Source organism: Panthera pardus, unplaced genomic scaffold, assembly GCF_024362965.1.
Source record: "Panthera pardus isolate Hobbes unplaced genomic scaffold, ASM2436296v1 HiC_scaffold_17, whole genome shotgun sequence".
Lineage (NCBI taxonomy): Eukaryota > Metazoa > Chordata > Mammalia > Carnivora > Felidae > Panthera > Panthera pardus.
This window is the reverse complement of record NW_026526732.1, coordinates 37,198,492-37,221,794: the sequence shown is the minus strand read 5'-3', so window position 1 is coordinate 37,221,794 and position 23,303 is coordinate 37,198,492. Positions and strand designations below refer to the sequence as shown.

Below are 23,303 nucleotides of genomic sequence, written 5' to 3'. Positions count from 1 at the left end.
AGATTTTCCTTGCCAGTCTTCATTAGTGGCCTGACACTAATGGATTAAATTGTATTATTTGTAAACAGCATTAGTAGACACAAATTCACTTCACACAAAATGTAGACTCTATGGCAAGATAGGAAGTCCTGGGTTAACTTGGAAATCCAGAATTTGGTTCTGAAAAAAGGTAGTGTGAGTTTGTCTTAGTGTTTTAACTCAGAACAGTAGGATCATGTTGAAGCCTATGCAAGTTACTTTTAATATGATTTTCCAAGTATGAATTGAATGTTACAAGAGCAAATAAAAACTGCCACTACTTTGAAATTATCTTTTATCCCTTGCTCTGATAGGTTAGAACTGGGACTTCATTCTTTGACTTACTTTTAAAGCCTGTGTCATTGAGATCATAAAAGTTTGAGCTGTGCATTTTTATTAAGTGTACTTTCAAAATAGAGCTAGTTCTAAAAAAGAAAGGTTAGCCACTTTTCAGAAAAAAATAGAAATCTGATATAAAATGCGAATGTAACAGTGATGCATCAGGAGTCCTTTTGATGTCAGGACATTTTGATGTAAAGTTAAATTGTATTACTATGTAAACTAAACAGTACTACTTACTAGTTCGGAAATCCCAGGGCATACAAATGCATGGCCAATTTTGTAGAGTCAGTAGACTTTCCACATGATGGCTATGGTTGTTTAGTAGATCATTTAAAATAGAAACTAAAATATGCAGTAAGGCTCTAAATTTGGTAGGGTGGTAAGGTGGGGAGCATTTTTATTTAAAAGAGCCATAGGAAAAAAAAGCCATTCCCCAAATTTTATTTTTTTATTTAAAAAAAAATTTAACGTTTATTTATTATTGAGAGAGAGATCGTGAACAGGGGAGGGGCAGAGAGAGAGGGAGACACAGAATCAGAAGCAGGCCCCAGGCTCTAAGCTGTCAGCACAGAGCCTGACGCAGGGCTTGAACTCACAAACTGCAAGATCATGACCTGAGCCAAAGTCGGATGCTTAACCGACTGAGCCACCCAAGTGCCCCAATTCCCCAAATTTTTTAAGTTTATCTATTTATTTTGAGAGAGGGAGAGAGAATCCTAAGCAGGCTCTTTGTGGACAGGGGGCTCAACCTCAAGAACTATGAGATCATGGCCTGAGCTGAAATCAAGAGTCAGATGCTCAACTGACTGAGCTACCCAGGCATTCCTCCAGTTATTTTTAAACATTCTTTTATTTTTTAAGTAATCTCTATATCCAACATGGGGCTCAAACTCACAACTCCAAGATCAAGAGTCACATGCTTCACTAACAGAGCCAGCCAAGCACCTCTCCCCAATTCTTTACCTATTACCGCTGATTAAGGCAGAAGAAAATGATCATACCTTTTCTTATCTTGTTCCCTGACCCCTCTTCCACTTTTGTTCTTTAGTGCAAATTTCACTGTTATTTTTGTAAATTATTTCCAGATAAGACTGAACAGACACCATGAAAAATAATCCAGGAATAGGTTCTGTGGAGAGGTTTTTCCTCTCAAAAACTGGTCTTTTGTTACAGGCTAAGAACTACTATGGAATTGATAATTTTTAAGCCAAAAGTGTTGTATATTTTAACCAAATGTTCTACATTACTTGATAATTACCCAAATATACTGAAAACTAGGTCAATGAGTTCAGATATTAAAAAATTATTAAATCAAATACTAAGTGTAGCCTTCGAAGTAATTCTGGTATTCCTAGTTAATATTTAACTTTATAATTATTAATTTATTGGAGTTTTTCTTGTAGTACGTCATACTTTTAAAAATTATGTATCAAATTTTCGTCTCCTAGCAATAGCCTCTTTATTTGCAGGTCCCCCCCAAACTGTTCCTAAAAGGTCTCTTTCATTCTGTAATGCGTCCTCAAAACAAAGCTCTTTACCTGAAGAAACAGATTTTTTCAAAGCTCTAATTACTTCTGGTGGCCCTTTGATAAACTGCTTTAGCCACTCTTGTGCCTCTTCTAGACATTCAGTTTCATCTGAAGACTGCAAGACCTCGTCAACCATTCCTATGTTTAAAGCTTTTTTTGAATCCAGTTTGAGGGCCCCACTTAATACTTTGAGAGCTTGTCTACTGCCGATTATTTCAACTAGTCGGGTAGCACCGCCCCAGCTTGGTATTATACCCATCTCTTTGTGGACAAATCTTATCTCACTCTCTGGCGTCATTAATCTGCAAAAGAAAAAAGAAAACTTAATTGTAACTAAGTATATGTAACTGTAAGTATATGTGCTTTACTCAAAGTATTATTCATTATCTGATCTGAAATGTCCATGGATCATTATAGGTAGGTAGATCTGTTATATTAAAAACTAAAAGTTCAAACTATCTGGATAAGTATACAGTTCAATTTACTACATAGTACTGAATATTTCCCTTTGAAAATAGTATCAGCAGTTTCACTGTGCTTGCTTATCCTTTACTTTGCAAAATAAGAATTTAGTTTTTATTTCTAAAAGCCCAGATTATCTTTTAAAAGTGAATAGTGGCCTAATGAGAAAACCTGGATTAAGTAAAAATACTGGAGTAGGAAATGTCAGGGTCATACCATGGGAAAAAGAAAAAAAAAAAAGGTGCATAATAAAAGTAAGGTCAGTAGTTGTCAGGAAAACATTGGTTCTTAACGCAGCATCTATATACAGCCTTTGAGCAAGTATTTACTAAGCACCACCTATGCCAGGTTGTCTAGGTGTGGGACTACAACAATGACCAAAATAAAACCCTGTGCTGAGTTTACATTCCTGTTAGGAGAGAAAGATACTGAACGATATAGAACCAGTGGGGATAAGTGTTATAAAGAAAAAATGGGGCAAGGGACTACACAATGAGGATATGGATGGAAAAAGCATATGAGGTACAGTAATATCCATTTTACAGAGGGAAACTGAAGCCACCTAGAGATGAAATAAATAGCTCAACTCAAGGCCATGCCACTGTAACAGCCAAAATTTAAACACAGGAAGGTTAGCTATGTGTGCTCTTAACCTCACAGTACACAGAGAAGCGAGACTAGGATGGAAACAGATGCCATTAAGAAAGCTGACAGTGGCTTGGGTTGAGTAGTGATTTCCTATAGCAGGGATGCATTTTCCCCAAATGGGGTTTTTATGAATTGGGTGATTAAGAAACAAAGTGGAACAAGAAAGGGAAGTATTAACACAAATCAGTGGACACAGTAAAAGGCTTCATGTTTGCCAATTAAATATGTGTACATTAGCAGAATGCACAAAGCTATACTACATAGGAAATGCTGTATGTGAGTTTTATTTTGACTGCATACTTCAATGAGCTTTCACTGTTAAAACCTCTAATTTGGAACAAAGATCATGTCTGAATTGTAATTTTTTAAGAAAAATTATTGCTTTCAAACTACTCCCTACATAAAAGAAGACCTTACATTAGTTCTGCTTTCCAAAGTGTAAATGCTCAGCTGCAGGTGTTCTGGTTCTATTAGCACCAAGAACAACAGACTCTTAGTCTTTGACTCTTTCATCAGGAAAAATATTCCAGTAAATTCTCACAAAAGCCTATTTAGTAACCCACTGGGAAAAAGAACTTTCTCTTCACAGCTGTGAATTCCTACAAGGGAAAATCTGCCTCAATTATGAACAATTGCTTTTAGAGGCAAACAGCCCTGAAAATAGTTTTCAATGAATTTAAATGGGAAGAAGGAACAAATCTCCTAAGAATCTGAATCTAACCCCAAAACTGAGAGTACTTGCCTTGTTGTAATAAACAGAAAACAATGTCAAAAATTAAAGTGGAATAGAAATCATAGAAATAATGTCTAATAGTCTTAGAGACAGGAATGCTGTTAATCCTGAACACAACTCGGGGCACTTGGGTGGCTCAGTCGGTTGGGCATCTGACTTCAGCTCAGGTCATGATCTCACAGCTTGTGAGTTCGAGCCCCTCATCGGGCTCTGTGCTGACAGCCTGCAGCCTGCTTTGGATCCTGTGTCTCCCTCTCTCTGCCCCTCCCCCGCTTATGTTCTGTCTCTTTCCTTCAAAAATAAACATTAAATTTTTTAAAAATACTGAACACAACTCGATAAAACTTTTCACAGCATAAATTGAGTACGTCGTGGTTCTAAATTATATCCTAGAATTGACACGGATGTTGGCTCAACTGTGCCTACAATACAGAAAAGGATTATGTCGGAAATAAATTCATTTAGATTCAGCTGAACATATAAAAGTTGGTTAAAGCCCAAATGTTAGGAAAATGTAGATGAGTTTATGACAATAAAAGTTATTATCTATGTAAGCTTGCTTGTATTTGGAGTTCTCTGCTTCTAAAGAAGAATCCAACTTTATACCATGTATTTTTTTTTTCCTTTGCCATATCTTACAAGATGAGGTATGCCATTTTGAATCATATTTTACAACTCTAACAAATCTTGAGGTAATCTTTGTAAAACCTACCTGTTGTGATCAAACTCTGACATCCATTTAAAAAAAATTTTTTTAATGGTTATTTTTTGAGAGAGACACAGTGTGAACGGGGTAGGGGCAGAAAGCAGGAGACACAGAATCCGAAAATAGGCTCCAGCCTCTGAGCTGTCAGCACAGAGGCTGAGGCGGGGCTCAAACTCACAAACCATGAGATAATGACCTGAGCCAAAGTCGGAGGCTTAGCCAACGGAGCCACCCAGGCACCCCAATATCCATTTTTTACATATGCCTAGGATCTGTTTGTGTACTGATATACATTTGAAGTTTATTTATTTAGAGAAAGCACAAGAGCATGTACAAGCAGGGTAGGGACAGAGAGAGAGAGAGGGAGAGAGAGAATTTCAAGTGGGCTCTAACAGCACAGAACCCAAGGTGTGGCTTGAACTCATGAGCAGTAGGATCATGACCAGAGCAGAGATCAAGAGTTGGATGCTTAACCAACTGAGCCACCCAGGTGCCCCAACATTTAATACACATTAGTAAATACTACCAAAAAAATTATTGGCAAAAGAACACAAGGTAGTTTACTCTAACAGAAAGAGAAATACAGAACATTCAGATGATAACCTACACAAGACCATTAACCCAAAAATTAACATTTAAACATAAAACTTTAAATGTTGATAACCATAACCTACAAGGAAAATGTCCAATCAACAAGATATATCCAAAAATAGAAACAGCTTCCTAATCAACCTTACAGGATTATACACTAATTAATTACTTCTAGAATGTAGATGCAGTTATTCCACCTGTTAATGTAATTTACTGTAGGGAATAATCTACATGGAAAACTGGAAGACCTAAATCTTAAAATTCTGATGAATTACAGCAGACTCAATTTATAAAATGACATTAAACTCCTTTATTTTGACAAAAGAATTAAAAGTATCTTCTATTAGTATAATTATTATTGGCAATGTTCAAAATCTCCTGTGACACCTCAGACAGGAGATGAGGAAATTAATCAAAGGTAGATAACACTCCTCATTATTGTATGGCTGCAACAGTAAACTACCCGTAATGAGAAAAACTAACACCGGTGGCAGGTGTTACAAAGTCAGTCCTGACACCTGAAAGGACTGTTCAATGTGCTAGTACTTTCTAATAAGTTGACTGTTAAGTTCCAGGCCTTTGAACAAATGTATTCAAGAAAAACAATTTTAAAACAATTAAATTTTTCTTAAATAAGTTTTTTAGTAAAAGTTATACATTTTAAGAACTGTTTATTTCTAAATAACGGTACTTTTAGTGAACTCTGCAATAAAGAATTGAGAAACAAATAATTGTGTTGGGAGACAATTAGGCTTTGATGTGAAGTGCATAGACTTGAGCCAGACTGCAGGCTTTCCCAATAGACTGGTTGCATACTACACCCTGTAAAATACAGCACAGAAGAAGTCACAGTATAAAAAGGACGAGGAAGATTAAATTACTTAAAATCCCTGGGCTTCGGTACGCTTGTTTATAAAATAGATATGATAATAGTACTTATGCCATAGAATTATTATGAATATTAAGTTAATATACGAAATGTGTTTACAATATGTATGCCACAATTCATTTAAATAAAGTCCTAGAGGAGTGACTGTGTTTGTGATTTTTTTTTAAGTTTATCCATTTTTTGAGAGAGAGCACACACGAGCGGGGGGAAGGGCAGAGAGAGAAGAGAGAAAGAGAGAGAAAGGCTTGATCCCACAAACCATGAGATCATGACCTGAGCCAAAATCAAGAGTCAGAAGCTCAATCAACTGAACCACCCAGGCACCCATATTTGTTTAAAAAAAAAAAAAAAAAAAAAGTGTGACATCGGCCTCAGCCACATCCATAGTAGAGAACAGTATTATTTATACTTTTATTTGGAATATAAATGTTGTTTATATTTTGTAGCCTCACAGTGCCTGACATATATTAAACTCTATGTGTACTAGCTTTTATTAAGTTGGTTGCATTGATAGGTCACTACAAATGACAGTAGTGTTTCTGCTAGTAAAGTAGTATCATGTTTCCTGGATGAAAATGACTTGACCCTTAAAGTACTGAAAGTAAAAGAACTATACTTATACCATGAAGCCCAGCAAATGATGGTATACTATCCTTCCTCAAATCTGTTAACAAGACTACAAAATATATACAATTATTTTAAAGGTTTTATTTTTTTAAGTAATCTCTACACCCAATGTGGTGCTCCAAATCACAACCCCAAGATCAAGAGTCACACACTCCACTGACCAAGCCAGCCAGGTGCCCCTATATTACAATTTTTATTTCCAGATAAAGGCAGAATAACTGTACTCTACTACAGATAAGGCTGAAGCAAAAGACTCCAAGTTGATTTTTTTTTTAAATAGACATATATCTAATATTAGCTTAAGGAATACTGTGTAATATAAGTAAAAGCATAAATATTTTAAAGTTTTAAAGAAAACATTCATATTACAAACTAATATGATGTCATAAATTTAAAGTTTGGAATCATCAATTTAAATAAACTTTGGTCTAGTGCCAGAAACTGCTAGTCCTTTGACAGTGCATATTAAGAGCCAAAGCCAATAAAGCAAATTGTGGTGACATGTGGAAATGTGGTATGTAAAACGTATATAATTAGCAACAGCACCTCTGATCACAATACTTTAAAGTCCAGGCTTGACCATAAGCACTTGTTTGCACAGGTACTTATCTTCCTGGCACCTTCTCCCTCCTACTTTCTACCTGACCTCACATCTCTTGACATATTATGGAAAAGAGAAGGCAAGAACCCAAAGATTCTCCCCTATTCTCAGGATTCCTACCCTCGAGTGATTGGCCTCATGAGGCTCCATTTATTTTATGCAGAGACAGCCTGAATAAGAAAGTATATGGTTGAATGTGTGAATTTCTGTATTCATGTATGTGAAAATATTTTGGGACATCAACTCTGATTTTAATATTCAGTCAGTAATCTTAGCCTGCTCAGAGGTGAATTTTCTTGATATTACAGGATCTAAAGAATTTCCACCTAATAATGTTGGTAAGTACAAAACAAGCCAACACAGGCAATGTGACTGCTTCCGGAGGTAGATATCTCATATTCAGAGAACAGGCACTGCCACATCAAAAATGGAGTTTGCTTTGTAATTATTCTGAGATCTGGGATATTGCGTGTGTGTGTGTGTGTGTCTATGAGTGCGTGCACACAAGCATGCACATTTGTCTCTTTGCAAGTGGGTGTATGTTATGTATAAATATTTTGCGTTTTATATAAGAAAAGGGTTACTACCTACCTAGCTCCCTTGGGACAAGCATGCTTACAGCTCCCTTTCTTTGTAATACACCTTGAACTAAGGGGTAGCAGCTAGAAATGCTAATACTTTGGGTTAAGGTTTATTTACATTCATGAAAACAATGTTAAAGAATGGAAACAAATTAGGCAGACTCTAAACTGCATAGGTGAGAATTTTATTTCACTAGGGAGATATAGGAATAAAAATGTTTTTCATTCTGTATAAACAGCTAAATCTTTGATCTTCCAAAGAAAACCAGGAAAAGAAAATGCAGACAATTCACACATACACACACACACACACACACACACACACACACCAATGAATGTGAAAATTTATGAATTACCAAAAACCTTTAAAATTGCAAATTCAAATAAAATTTAATTTTTGATTATCAAAATTAGAAAAGCTGTTTTAAAAGATTATATTCATGGGGCACCTGGGTGGCTCAGTCAGATAAGCGTCTGACTTAGGATTTCAGCTCAGGTCATGATCTCATGGGATCAAGCTCTGCATCATACTCTGCACTGACAACGTGGAGTCTGCTTAGGATTCTCTCTCTCCCTCTCTCTTTGCCCTCCCTTCCTCACTCTCTCTCAAAATAAATAAATAAACTTTAAAAAAAATTTATGAAAAATTAAAAATTATACTCCTATAAGACAGGATGCTCTCAAACAGACACACATATACAGCTGGTATTAATATAAATTGGCAGAATCTTTCCTGAAGGATAACCTGGCACTTTGGATGAAAAAGTTAGAACATCTTCATATCCTTTGGTTAAGTACTTGAACTACTTGCAGGATTTATTCTAAGGAAATAATCTGAAATGTGGAAAAGCACTATTTATAAGGTAATTATCATAGCATTAATCATAATGGAGAAAAGTTGGAAACAACCAAAGCAGAATATTTTAGTACATCCATATTGATGGAATATTTTATACTTATTAAATTCATGTTTTCAAGCATATTTAATTTAATAATACAGGAACACTACCATTTTCTAAACTATATACCATGTGATCCTAATTTTTTTAATAGAAAATTAATGTCTATTTTAAAAAGACATGAAGAAATCACACCACAGCATTAATGCTAGTTATCTTTGGATGATAACAACTTTAATTTTTTACTCTACACATTACTATATTTTAAAGATAATCTAGAATCTTGTTATTCAATGTGTGGTTGTGTGGGCCAGCAACATCAGCATCATCTCAAGGCTTAACCTCAGATCTATGAAAACAGAACTGTGTAGTTTAGTAAAATCCCCAGGTGATTCATATTTACTAGAATGAGCACATATCCTGTTATAATCAGAAAGCACATTTTTAAAATATCATCACCTGTATTATTTACTATTGATGCTATAACACAAATTCAGTGGCTTAAACAACACTAATTACCTCAATTCTATAGGTCAGAAGTCTGGGTAACCATGGCTCAACGAGGATCCATTGCTTAGTCTCACAAGGCTGAATCAACATGTAGGCAAGACTTGCTTTCCTTTCGGTGTCTCTAGACACTAATATACTTCCAAACTTTGTCAGACTGTTGGCCAAATTAAGTTCCATGCAATTTTAGAACTAAGGTCCCTATTTCTGTGCTGGTTTTCAGTTGGGGAATTGTTATCTTCTAAACGCAACCTGCATTTCCTTGGTTTGAGGTCCCCTTTCTCCATCTTCAAAGACTTTTCATGCCTCTCATCTCTCTGACTTTCCATTCTGCCTCATGTCTTTATTTTTTAAAGGCTCATATGATTAGATTGGGTCCACCCAGATAATCCAGAATAATCTCCTTGTTTTAGAGTCCAGAACCTTAATCACAGCCACAAGTTCTCTTCTGTCAAATGTTAATACATGAACAACATGGGTGTTAGGGGTGCTGACTCCACACAGTCAAAACTCTATGTATAACTTTTGACTCCCCCAAAACTTAACTCCTAATAGTCTACTGTTGACCAAAAAGCCTTACCAATGACATAGTCAATTAACAAATATTTTGTATATGTATTACATATTTTTACAATAAAGTAAGCTAGAGAAAAGAAAATATTAAGAAAACCATAAGGAAGAGTACATACATTTACAGTACTGTGAAAAATCCAGGTATAAGTAGACCCATGTAATACAAACCCATGTTGTTCACGGATCAACGTGTAACAAATTCTGAGGAAGAACAAAATGTGGGCAGACATCTTGCGGGGGGAGGTGCTGCTATTCTGTCCACTACATCACCTAAATGCATAATAGAAGTACTTAGCCTGACTTTCCTTGCATTCCACTGTGCTATTAATTTTCCAGCCCTCACACATTTTTCTTACAGCCCTGCAACAGGTAGCTCCCACCACCACCATCACCCACTTCTCACCTTTCACCTTCTTTTGCTAACTATCCAAGGATTCTTTTTGTTCCATTGTTCTAGTTGTTAGTGAGTAAAGACTCTATGGGGAAAACAGTCTCCATTAGGAAGAAAAAATAAGGGGTCCCTAGGTGGCTCAGTTGGTTAAATGTCTGACTTCAGCTTAGGTCATGACCTTGCAGTTCATGAGTTCGAGCCCCGCAACGGGCTCTGTGCTGACAGCTCAGAGCCTGGAGCCTGCTCTGGATTCTGTGTCTCTTTTGCTCTCTCTCTGCCCCTCCACCCCCCCTCGCTTGCTTGCTCTTTCTCTCTCTCTCAAAAATAAATGTTAAATTCTTCTTTAAAAAAGGAAGAAAAAATGAGGATTTGCTGGAACTATAGCATTACTACTTTTAGGTGAATGTTAAAAGGACTCTAATACCTGTTAAGGAATCCAGATTTCAGAAATGAAGACACTACACCTACAAAGTTCCAGAACCCCAAACAAGACTTTTTTCTCCAATATTAACTTAGTGAAACCAGAATATAAAGGCATGATTGGTTCTCTGCTATCACTTTAAAGAACAACATGTTACAGAAATCTAATTAAGGCCTGACTGAATGTGGGGAAAAAAAGGTATATATCACAGTTAATACAATATTAATTCCTGTACTCTGTTAAGAACTTTTTCAAATTACAAAATATTTCAAATACACAGAAAATAACACACTCATGTACCCACCACCCAGATTTTAAGGATGTTAACATTTTGCCACATTTATTTCTGAACTCTATTCTCATCCCTTTGCCTTCTCTTCCTGACTTCTTTCTGTCTCCAGCAGCAGCTAATATCCTGAAGTTGGTGAGAATCATTTCCATGCACAATTTAACTTTTTTTTGAGAGAAAGTGGGCATGTGAGGGAGAGGAGCAGAGAGAGTGGGAGAGAAAGAGAATCTCAAGCAGGCTCTGCACTGTGCAGAGCCCAACATGGGAGCTTGAACCCACAAACCATGAGATCATGACCTGAGCTGAAACCAAGAGTCAGCACTTAACCAACTGAACCACCCAGGTGCCCCACAATTTAAATTTTAATAAATACTCTATATATTAATCAAATAGTAAACTTTTGCATGAAGTAATATTTCCATTTTATGTCTAGTATCTCAAAATACAGTGCACCCTGACTACCCAACACTGGTCTTAAATTGGTCAATATCACTTTGGCAGGTAATTTCTATATTGAAAATGAATTCATCAGACTATCATAGTGTGATGACATGAACCATTAAGATATTTCAATTAACTCTGTCTACTCTGATTTCTCCCTTCCATTTGATGAAGGATCTTTAGGACTGTTTCCTATTTTTAGCTATTATGAATGGTACTGCTATGAACATTCTAGTATGTGTCTGTAGATAAACAACTGTAGGCATTTCTACTGCATTTATACTACATTAGTTATCTATTGCAGTTCTGTAGGTTAAAGTCCAACAAGTCTCACTAGTTTAACATCAAGATTTCAGTAGGACTACATTCCTTTTGGAGGCTCTAGGGGAGAGCCCATTTCCTTGCCTTTTCTAGTTTCTAGAGCCTGATCACAATTCTTGGCTCATGGCCATCCTCCTCCATCTTCAAAGGTTGCCCTGATGGGTTAAACCCTTCTCACACTGCATCAACTCTGATCTTGCTTCTGTCAGTAAACCTCCTTTTCTGACTTGGAACTTTTCAGCTTCCCTCTAGCATTATTAGGAACTTTGTGGTTACACTGGGCCCAGTCCCCCAGAATAATCCCCCTATTTTCAGGTCAGCTGAGTAGCAACCTTAAGTCCATAATCCATCAGCAACTTGATTCCCCCTTGACATATAATGTAATATAATCACAGGTTCCAAGGCTTAGGATATAGACATTTAGGGAAGGCCATAATTTCTATCAACCACATATACACAGAAAGAGAATTACTGTGACATAGGGTATGTAACATTCAACTTTAGTAGATACTGGGCATTTTCCATTGTACCAACTTACACTCCCATCAGTAGTTTCTGAGAGTTGCAGTTGATATATTCCATCTTTTTCATTTTAGCTTTTCTTGTGGGAACACAGTGAAAAGTAGTGATTCTAATTCAGTTCTTTAATGGCTAATGAAGTTCAGTGCTTTTTAACCTATTTTTTTTTTTTTTTTTTTTTTGGCTATTCAGATATCCTCTGAAAAGTCAGTTCAAGTTTTCTGTCCATTTATTTTAACTGGGTTGTCTTTTTTTTTTTTTTTTTAATGTTTATTTATATTTGAGGGGGTGGGAGAGAGAAGACGGAGAGACAGAGACAGAATCTGAAGCAGGCTACAGGCTCTGAGCTGTCAGCACAGAGCCAGACGTGGGGCTTGAATTCACAGCTGTGAGATTATGACCCGAGCTGAAGTAGGATGCTTAACAGACTGAACAACCCAGGTGCCCCTGGATTGTCTGTCTTATTGCTTTGAAGGGGTTCTTTATATATTCTAGCTATGTCTTTTGTAAGATATAAATATGGAGATAATCTTCTCTCACTCTGCAGGTTGCATTTTCATCCTCTTAGATATGTTTTTGATAGAAGTTATGTTTTTGATTAACTTTAATACAGTCTAATTCATCAATTTTTTTCTTTATGGTTAGTGATTATTGTGTCCTGTTTTAGAAATCTTTGACTACTTCAAGACCAGATATTCTCCTGTATTCTTTCAAATAGCTTCACTGTTTTACCTTTCACTTTTCTACCTGCAATTCATCTTGAATTGATTGTACACATATATATATACTCACTAAAGAGACCATTCCTTCCTTTTTTTTAATTTTTTAATTTTTTTTTTTTTTTGAGACCATACTTTCCTAACGTACTAAAAGTGTCACATTCATCTTTGATTAAATAACCATATATTCTGGATCTGTTTCTGAACTCTACTGGTCAATTTTTCTACCCTTGTATGTACAAATAGCAGACTGTTTAAATTACTTTAGTTTCATAACAGGTAGTTTAAACTTTGCTCTCTGGTATTTTAAACCTTCCAACTTTGTTCTTCATGACCACTTTAGTTCTTCTTTGTACTCTGCATTTCCATATGAATTTTAGAGGCTGTCAATTCACATACACATACACACACACACACACACACACTCACACTCACACACCAATTTGCTGGAATTTTTACTGGAACTACATTGATTATGTGGATTATTTTGGCAGAGAACTGAATCTTTACAACATTGAGTCTTTTATTCCATGGACATGGTATATTTCTATTCCACCATTTAGGTCTTCTTTAATTTCTCTCAGTAATGTTTTCTAGCTCTCAATGCAGAATTCTGACATACCTTTTGTTTTGATTTGTTCCTAGGCGTTAGGTTTTTTTTTCCTAATGCTACTTTGAATGGTATTATTTTTTAAATTTTGTTGTTTATTTGTTTGCTGCTTGGCATATAGAAATGCTTTTTTATTGACCTTGAAGCCAACAAACTTAGAAAATTGACTTACTAGTTCTAATACATTAGCTATGTATTCATTTGGATCACAATGATGTCATATGTGAATAAGATTTTATTTCTTATAATCCAATCCTTACAACTTCTTTAATTTGCCTTAGTGAACTGTCTAGGATATCTAGTATAATGATGACCAGAAGTGGTGACAGTACTGTCCTTGTTTCTGATGTCAGAGGGAAAGCTTTCAATATTTTTTTTTTTAATTTTTTTTTTTAACATTTATTCATTTTTGAGACAGAGAGAGACAGAGCATGAATGGGGGAGGGTCAGAGAGAGGGAGACACAGCATCTGAAACAGGCTCCAGGCTCTGAGCTATCAGCACAGAGCCCGATGCGGGGCTCGAACTCACGGACCGCAAGATCATGACCTGAGCCGAAGTCGGCTGCTTAACCGACTGAGCCACCCAGGTGCCCCTCAATATTTTTATCATTATGAGATGTTTGCTGTAGGATTTTTGTAAATGTCCTTTATTAAACTAAGAAAGTTCCTACCTAGGGTGCTAAGAGTTTCTATCATGAATAGATGTTGAAATCTGTGAAATGCTTTTTCTGCATCTGTCAGATTGTAATGATCTGTGTCCCTTTGTTGTTGTTGTTGTTGTTAATATGGCATATTAAACCAACCTTGCATTTTGGGAATAAACCCCTTGTAGTCGTGATGCATTATCATTTTTATCATTTGATTAAATTTTTTAATATTCTGTTTGGGATTTCTACATTTATGTTTATGAGATTGACCTATAATTTGCTTTCTTATAATGTCATTTCTAGGTTTTGGAATAAATATTACACTCATTAAAAGAGATGGGAATTATAACTTCTTCTTTTCAGTGAAAGAATGTATGTAATATTGATGTTATTTCTTTCCTAAATGTTTGGAAAACTCTACTGATAAATCTGCTAAGTTTTAAAAACTAAAATTTCAGGAGTTGGTCTGGAAGATAAATGGCTGCCAAGTGATTCCTAATCTCTCCACACATCCTCCCCCAAATTACAAAATTAGCAAGGAGTGAAAGAAAACCATGCCAACAGGATTACTCAGAGACAGAGAATACTACATCTTTGAAATTATCAGGTACGGAAATAAACACCAAATTACAAAAACGATTTCCTGCTGCCGTTGAAAGCCGATGGGCACAAAGTGATAAAGAGGGGGCTTAAGAAATCCATGTAAAACAGGAGAGGGACATGGAAGACTTTGAGGAAGTACAGTCAAAATCACCCCCAGAATGAGAAAATCTAACACTATGTTCTAAAATACTGAGTACAACTTGGGGATTTGGTGGTTCACAGGACTGGCTATAGAAAAGGAATCTGAAAGTGAGAAAGGCTAAAATGGATAGTTTGAATAAGCACAGCTTCCAAAGAAGACCCAGATAAGTAGAGAAGAGGTGAAACCCTCAGAGAAATAAAAGAAAAAAATTAGAGGGGAAAAATAAAGATTCTGTAAAAACAAAAGAGATACAAATCATGCCAACTCCTCTCTCATTTCCACTGTATCACTAATGCATCCATTCAAAACTAAACTGTGAGAAGCTGGCACTCTCAAATTAGGGATCCTAGCCACAAATTATTCAGAAATAGAAAATATCAAGCTAATTCTATAAAAAGCTACTGTAAGAATAAAGCAGAACATGTAAATTCAAACATTTCAGCTGATGAAAAGCACCTCCCTCCCTGAGAAAACCCATGAAAGAAAAATGGTCATTCCAAACTGAATTCAGTATCTTCAAGTAGCACAGTTGCATGAAAAAAGGAAATTTAAAAAACAGGACTAGAAATGGACCCACACACATACCCAAAAAAAAAAAAAAAAAAAAAAAATAGGGGCTAGGAGATAAAATAAATGAAAGTTGATTGAACTCAAAAAAAGAAATAAAAGAATAAGCGTGAATAAAAATTTAATACAGGACATTGAAGAAAAACAGGAAAACAACCCAGAGAATGAAATTCATTAAAAAAAGAAAAAGGAGTCAGAGAAATAGGCAAAGAAGACATAATATATGAATAACTGGAAATGAAACAACAAATATTTACCTATTGAAAGGGTTCATTCAATACCTGGGGAAACTGACTATAAAGAATCAATTCTAAGACTTATCCTAATAAAGCACTAGACTTCATAGACAGAGAAAACTCAGGGCCTCCAAGCAAATAACAAAACTAAAGAACTACAAAAACAAAAGAATTATAATGCCACTGGACTCATTGAAAGCAAAAAAGTACCAAACCCAGATAGTTTCACAGGAAGATTTTACCAAATCTTTACAAACCATGTAGTTCTGATGCCACATATATTGTTTTTGAGATAGAAAATGAAGAAACACCCCAATTCTTTTAATGAAGTATAACACTGACACCTAAATCTGATATATATAGCACAAAAAAATTAAATTAGACCAATATTATTTAGGTATATTTTAGTAGGCAGTCTCTGTGATGATCCCTAATGATCACTGCCCCCCCTGGTGTTTACACCCTTGTGTATGTAATCTTCTCCACTTGACTGGACTGGACCTAGTGACTGTCATCTAATAAACAATACAGTAAAAGACATGGGATGTTCCGTTCCAGGATTAGGTTACAAAGACTGTGGGTTTCTATCTTATCTATTCTCTTTCTCTCAGAACCCTCAATTTGGAGGAAACAAACTTCCAGGTTGTAAGTAGCCCCATGGCAAGTCCAGGCAAGCCCAAGAAACTGATATCCCCAGCTAATAGTCAGTGAGGACCTGAGGCCTGCCAATAGCCACTTGAGTAAGCTTCAAATCAATCTTCCCTCAGTTGGTTCCTGGGTATCTTGATTATAGCTTCATGAGAGACCCTAAGCCAGAGGCACCCAATCAAGCCACACACATACGCCTGATCCCTAGAAATAATAAATGTTTATGTGTTAAGCTGTAAGTTTTAAGGAGATTTATTACTCAAAAATAGATAACAAATACAAATATCAAAGCAAAAATCCTATTATCAAATAGATTTGAACACCATATTAAGAAAATCATACACTCTAAAAGGGGCTTATACTTTAACTGGTTACAAATCAATTACTATAATTAATCATATTAATAGGTATAAAAAGAACCATTTATCTTCATAGATGCTGAAAAGTCCTTGGATGAAATTCAGTACCTCAAAACTCTTGAAAAACTAAAAACGGAAGGAAAATTCTTCAGCATGAATCTATATACAAATATAAACCTCAATCCTAAAGCTAGCATCTTACTTAAAGGGGATACAATAGAGGTATGTCCACAAAGGTCAGGAACAAAGCAAGGATGGCAAATCTCTCGCTACTGTTTAATATTGTACTGTAGGTATTAACCATAACAATAAGAATAAAAAACTATCAGAGAAATAATAATTGGGACAAAGCAAAAGTATCTCTGTAGTACAATTAGAAAATTAAAGAATCAGGGGCGCCTGGGTGGCTCAGTCAGTTGGGTGACTGACTTCATCAGGTCACAATCGCACAGATTGTGAGTTCGAGCCCCAATGTCAGGCTCTGCACTGACAGCTTAGACGCTGGAGCCTGCTTTGGATTCTCTGTCTCCCTCTCTCTCTGCCCCTCTCACATTCTATCTCTCTCCTTCAAAAATAAGCATAAAAAAAAAAAAGAAAATTAAAGAATTGATAAAACCAAGTCAACAGAAAAATTCAGTTAGCAGCATATAAAATTAGCATAAAAATAACCTTCATCCAATAGACAAATAAGAAGTTAGATGACATAAAGGAAGAGAAAACTCAGTTTGCAACGGCAACAAGAGCAAAATACTTTGAAATATACTTACACTTAAATATTTTTTAAAATCTATTAAGAAAATTATAAAACTCCCAAGAGACATAAAAACGGACTTAAATATTAAGACATCTCCTGTTCTTAGTATGTGTCTCAACTTTATCAAGATGTCAGTTCTCTCTAAATTAGTTGATAAATTTAATGTTAGTCAAATAAAAATATCAACACCTGTTTTTATTCTGGAGGTAGACAATTGATAGGACGTGTCCAACAGAAAAAATAAACATGCAAGAATAGCAAGGAAAATAATGAAAAAAAAAAAAGCTATGAGCAGGGACCAGCCCTGTTATCAGACATTAAAACATATTAAAAATAATTAAACATACTTAAAAATATATAAAAATAGTACATGAATCCTGGTACATGAATAGTCAAACAGACCAATGGAACAGAACAAATCTATTATCAACAGATGCAACTACAAGTGGAAATCTAGTATATGATAATATCTAGTATATAGCATAAGATAAATCCAGTATATAATAAGTATATGATATGACAGTTATATCCACAGAAGGCCTTTTTAAAGAAATAGTATTGAGACAAATGGATAGCTATTTGGAAAAAAAGAGAAAATAAGATTCATTACTCACTCCATAAAAACAAACTAAAAAATGGATTAGATATATAAATATAAAACACAAAACTATACAAGTAATAGAAGAAAACATGAGTGAATTCTTCTATAGCCTGAACATACAGAAAGGCTTTTTAAAAAGTACTCAAATCCAAATGGAATAAAAAGATGGATAAACACGATGACAATAAACACTTGCATGGCAAAAACAAACAACAAAACATAAGCAAAGTCAAAAGACACAAAGACAAGCTGGACAACTATATAAAAAATATATCATCAAAAATAACAAATATCCTTAATATTAAAGAACTTAGGAGTGCCTGGGTGGCTCAGCTGGTTAAGTGGCCAACTCTTGGTCTTGGCTCAAGTCATGATCTCACAGTTTGTGAGTTCAAGCCCCAGGTTGGGCTCTGTGCTGATGGTGTGGAGCCTGCTCAGGATTGTCTCTCCCTTTCTCTGTCCCTCCCCAGCTTGCTCTCTCAAAAATAAATAAGTAAACTTAAAAAAAATAATAAAGAACTTATAAAATTAAGGGAGAAAAAGCCAAATATCCTGTAGAGAAATAAGCAAAACATGAATAATTCACAAAAAAGATATAAAAATGGTTCTTAACCATATGAAAATGTGACCAATTTAACTTTAAGAGAATTATGCACGTTAAAACTATGCTGAAATACTACCCTCACCCATTAGACTAACAAAAATTCAAAAGCTGTTTAACAGCAGCCTTTGCCGGCAAGGCTAAGTCAAACAGACTATAGAAAATGTAAGGATGGTCTATTCCCTATGGAAGTGAATTTGGCAATATCTAATGAAACTAAACATTCATTTAACCTTTGATTCAGCAGTACTTCTAGAATCTATCCTTAAGATATAACATTAATAACACCGAAAAAGTACACACAGTTATTCATTACAACAGAGTACATATTAAAAACATAAAATTCAATCAAGAAGGACAGGAAGAAAAAAAAAAAAAAACACTGAAAACTGAAAACAAAAACTAAATGAACTAACATTTTAAATGAATAACATAACCACATTGAAGAAGGAAAAACATCAGGGAACTAATTTAAGTAACTTCTGAACACAGTGCAGTGCTTTATGTATCTGTGTATCTGTAGTCTAGGGAAAAAAAACAAACACTAAGAGGCAAATCTTGAACTCTTTTAGGTAGTTTCACTTTTCATAGTGGTATAGACACAACAATTCTAAAACTACCTCATATAATAAGATCAAGCAAATGAATAAATATGGTGATGTTAACTGGGAGCCAGGGGACCAGTGGTGCAGGAGATACAATATGGAATGGGAGAAGACCAAACTTTGTGAGAACAGACTGCACTGGGAGATATCAAGGATAAACTCATGATCTCTAATAAATAAATGGATTAATTAATGTATGGCCTAGCTTTGTTTGCTAAAAAAGTCCACAAAGATGCCAGTAGCAATGAGAACACCAGGCATCTAGATCTTGGTTTTTAAAAATACTATTCCCTACTTTAAAGAACCAGTGCTGGGACACCTGGGTGGCTCAGTCAGTGATCTAGCAGTCCGTGAGTTCGAGCCCTACATCGGGCTCTGTGCTGAACTCAGAGCCTGCAGCCTGCTTTGGATTCTATGTCTCCCTCTCTCTCTGCCCCTCCCCTGCTCTCTCTCTCTCTCTCAGAAATAAACACACACACAAAAAAGTACCAATGCTAAAAGTAAGGAAAGAAGGAAGGAGGGGAAAGGAGGGGAGGGAAAGAGGAAGGGAGAAAAGTACTCCTATGAGACATGCCTGAATCTAGGGTCAGGTAGAGGAAGATATAAGATGCCTGTACTCAGAAAGTTAAGGAAGTACTCAAACCAATGAATGAATGAATGAATGAATGAATGATGGAGCACATCAAAAGGATATGTGAGCCAGCTTAAAAAGCTCCCCGCTGGCCAAATCCGGGACAATTTAAGCATCAAAACAATCAAGGACAGTAATGAATCATAAACTGCTGAAAATGAGGAAATCTATTATCCCATACTGATGATAAATATACACACACAGACACACAACACACACGTAGAGAATGGGATAAAGGAGAGCTTTTCTTTAGAGTCAAATGACAACTGATACATACCAAGGGAGTGACAGGGTCAGAAAAATACAAATTAGCAACCATCATAGTAAAGATGGCTTGGGAAAGAGTAATCAGAGAACGCTAAATCTAGTGGAGAAAGTCTGGTGAAAAACACAGTATTAGACTTGTCTTAAAGCATCCCTCAAGGATTACTTATTAGCTGGCAAGGCAGGAAAAAGCCATCTATAGTGGAGAAACCAAACACTTTGGACAGTATGATCAAAGTCAGCATCACTGATGATGGGCAGAAAAACCACTTGTATGCATCTAGATGTGATACCCTGAGAATACATCACTTTTGCAGAGATAGTATCCAGGGACACATAACCTGAATCAAATGATGAGAAAATATCAGAAATCCTCAAGATGAAAAAACAATCTATTAAAAAACAAGAAGCAAAACCTGGCCTGTTTTCTTTAAAATGTCAATGTCATGAAAGACAAAGGCAGGCTACAGAACTCTTCCAGATTAAAGGAAAGTGATGAGATCTTGACAACTAGCTGCAGTACATGAACCTGCAATGGAGGAAAACAATGCTACACTGGACATTATTGTCAGATTGACAAAATCGGTGTATAGATAGTATATTAGATAAAAGTATTGCATCAAGGTTAAATTTCCTGCCTTTGACAACAGTACTGTTGTTATGTAAGACCAGATTCTTGTTCTTAACAATATATATAGTTATGTGCATGTCTCTGTGTGTGTATGTGTGTAAAGGATTAAAAGGGCAAGATATTTGTAACCTACTCTCAAATTTCTCAGGAAAAATATGCACACATTCATATATATATAAACATACATACTCATATAGGAGAGATAGAAAATAAAAACAAAACATTAAGATGTCAAAAACTGGTAAATCTAAGTGAATGATATAGGGAAATTCTCGGTATCACTCCTGAACTTTTTCTGTAAGTTTGTAATTATTTCCAAACCAGAAAAAAACAAACAACAACAAAAAACCCAATTCTAGTTTCTGTCTTGCACCAAATTCAATAACAAAAATTAAATATTAGACATGTCATTAAAATATTTACATGCTTACTTGATAAAAATTGATGCTAAAAGCCAAGCAGTTGGACTTTGTCATTTTCTCTTTTCTAGGGTAGTTTTGAGGGATTTTTTCTTTTCTCTTTCTCCTTTCCGCCCTTTTATGAATGAGGTGGAATAAGACAGAAAGTAGAATAAAGGAATGCGTGTTCTAAGTACCTCCTAAAACACATTCTGGAATCTTGAGCTTAAAACCAATCTAAGAAACCATATTATAATTACACTTAAAATAATGTTTGTATAAGTGAAACTTTATCAGTTTGTCACATATAGGAACTATCATTATTAAAGTTTTCTAAACAGTATCTAAACAAAAGTTTAAAAACTAAAAAGTTTACAAAGGTAACTAAGAATAACAAGGTTACCAATTTTCATTGGTCCTCAAAGAGGTGAAAGGTGAGACCTATATTCTCTATTCCAAGCCGATATGTTGTAGGCAGAATGATCCCACAAAGACGTCCATGCCCTAATCCCTGGAACCAGTGCATGTGTACTTTACACAAGAAAAGAGACTTTGCAGATGTAATTAAGATTACATACATTAAAAGAGGGAGGTTATCTGAATGGGCTCTTAATTTAACCACATGAACTCTTAAAAGCAGAGAACTGTCTCCAACTGGAGTAAGGTAAATGAGAAAAATTCAAAGTATGAGAGAAACTCAACCTGCCGCTGCTGCAGGGAGCCACATGGAAAACATGAGAAGGAATGCAGAATGCAGACATCCTTTAGGAGTAAGGACCAGTCCCTGGCTGATAGTCAGCAAGGAAAACAGGGACATGGGTCCTACAAGTACACAGAACTGAAATCTGCCAGTTGTGATCAGGATGAGCCTGGAAGTGGATTCTCCCAGAGTCTCCAGTCTAGCCAACATCCTGATTTGGGCCTTGTGTGACCAGCTTTACAGAAACCAGTCGGCCTAGCTGGACTTCAGGCTTCTACATTTGTGAGATGACAAACCGATCCTGTTTTAAGCCACTAAATCAGTGGTAATTTGTTATGGCTGCAATAGAAAACTAATAACGCAAATAAGTATTTTCTTAATTTATATTGCAATCTAAATATTTTAATTAGTCAAGACAGAGCAAAAAATTAGAAGCAGGGGCGCCTGGGTGGCTCAGTCGGTTGAGCGTCCGACTTCAGCTCAGGTCACGATCTCACGGTCCGTGAGTTCGAGCCCCGCATCGGGCTCTGGGCTGATGGCTCAGAGCCTGGAGCCTGCTTCCGATTCTGTGTCTCCCTCTCTCTCTGCCCCTCCCCCGTTCATGCTCTGTCTCTCTCTGTCTCAAAAATAAATAAATGTTAAAAAAAAAAAATTAAAAAAAAAAAAAAAAAAATTAGAAGCAAATCATTTTATCACAGTTCTAGCTTTTTATTCCCTACATCAATTTTGTAACTAAAAAAGAAACATAATCTCTGAATGACCAGATTCCAAGCACTGAGGAATGCCAATTTTTAATTCATAATGCTTTGCTTTTAAAAATGTTTTTAAGGGGTACCTGGGTGGCTCAGTTGGTTAAATGTCTGACTTTTGATTTTGGTTCATGTCATGATATCACGGTTCGTGAGATCAAGCCCCACATCAGGCTCTGCGTTGATAGTGCAGAACCTGCTTAGGATTCTCTCTCCTCCCTCATTGCCCTCCTCCCCTCAAAGTAAATAAATGAACATTTTTTAAAATGCTTTTTAAAAGCCATTTTTTCTAAGAATGTTTTATATGAAAATTATGACTCAGTTGAGTGCAATTTAATATAAGGGTCTACATATGCCAAGTAGACCTGAATGTTTCTGAACTATTCTGAAATATTAATTTGTTATAAGTATCAGCAACGGGTGCTTACAGGGTTGGGAGCAGAGGGCAGGATAATGCTAGAATGCTGCATGAGCTAATTTCTTTGGAATATTCACATCCAGTGTATCTCTCATCTTCTGAAATATTTCCCATGGTAGTAACAGCAACAGGGACGAAAATCTTAGTTGAGTGAATTCTAGGCAATTCTCCAAGGTAAGAAAGTTAAACAAGCTAAACATATAACCCTAAGGAAGGAACTTATCTTTTAAAAGAATGCTATGAAAGTTTTTGGTGTTCTTTTGGAACACATAGATATTTTTAGAATAATAATTAAAGCAATTTGTCATAGAGAATAACTGACAAGGGTCTG

At 35.7% G+C, this 23,303-nt stretch overlaps 1 protein-coding gene across 4 annotated transcripts in view; it reads right to left on the bottom strand.

Annotated features, from left to right (window-relative positions):
• Nucleotides 1-1,191: 1,191 nt before the first annotated feature.
• The window catches only part of ECHDC1 (ethylmalonyl-CoA decarboxylase 1), a 47,086-nt gene continuing 24,974 nt past the window's right edge, over nt 1,192-23,303 (bottom strand). For all 4 annotated transcript variants that reach the window (XM_053904515.1, XM_019418284.2, XM_053904514.1 and 1 more), the window contains exon 6: nt 1,192-2,191. In XM_053904515.1, the coding sequence (XP_053760490.1) occupies nt 1,783-2,191 (409 nt within the window). In that variant the 3' untranslated portion in view covers nt 1,192-1,782. The remainder of the gene's footprint in view (nt 2,192-23,303) is intronic.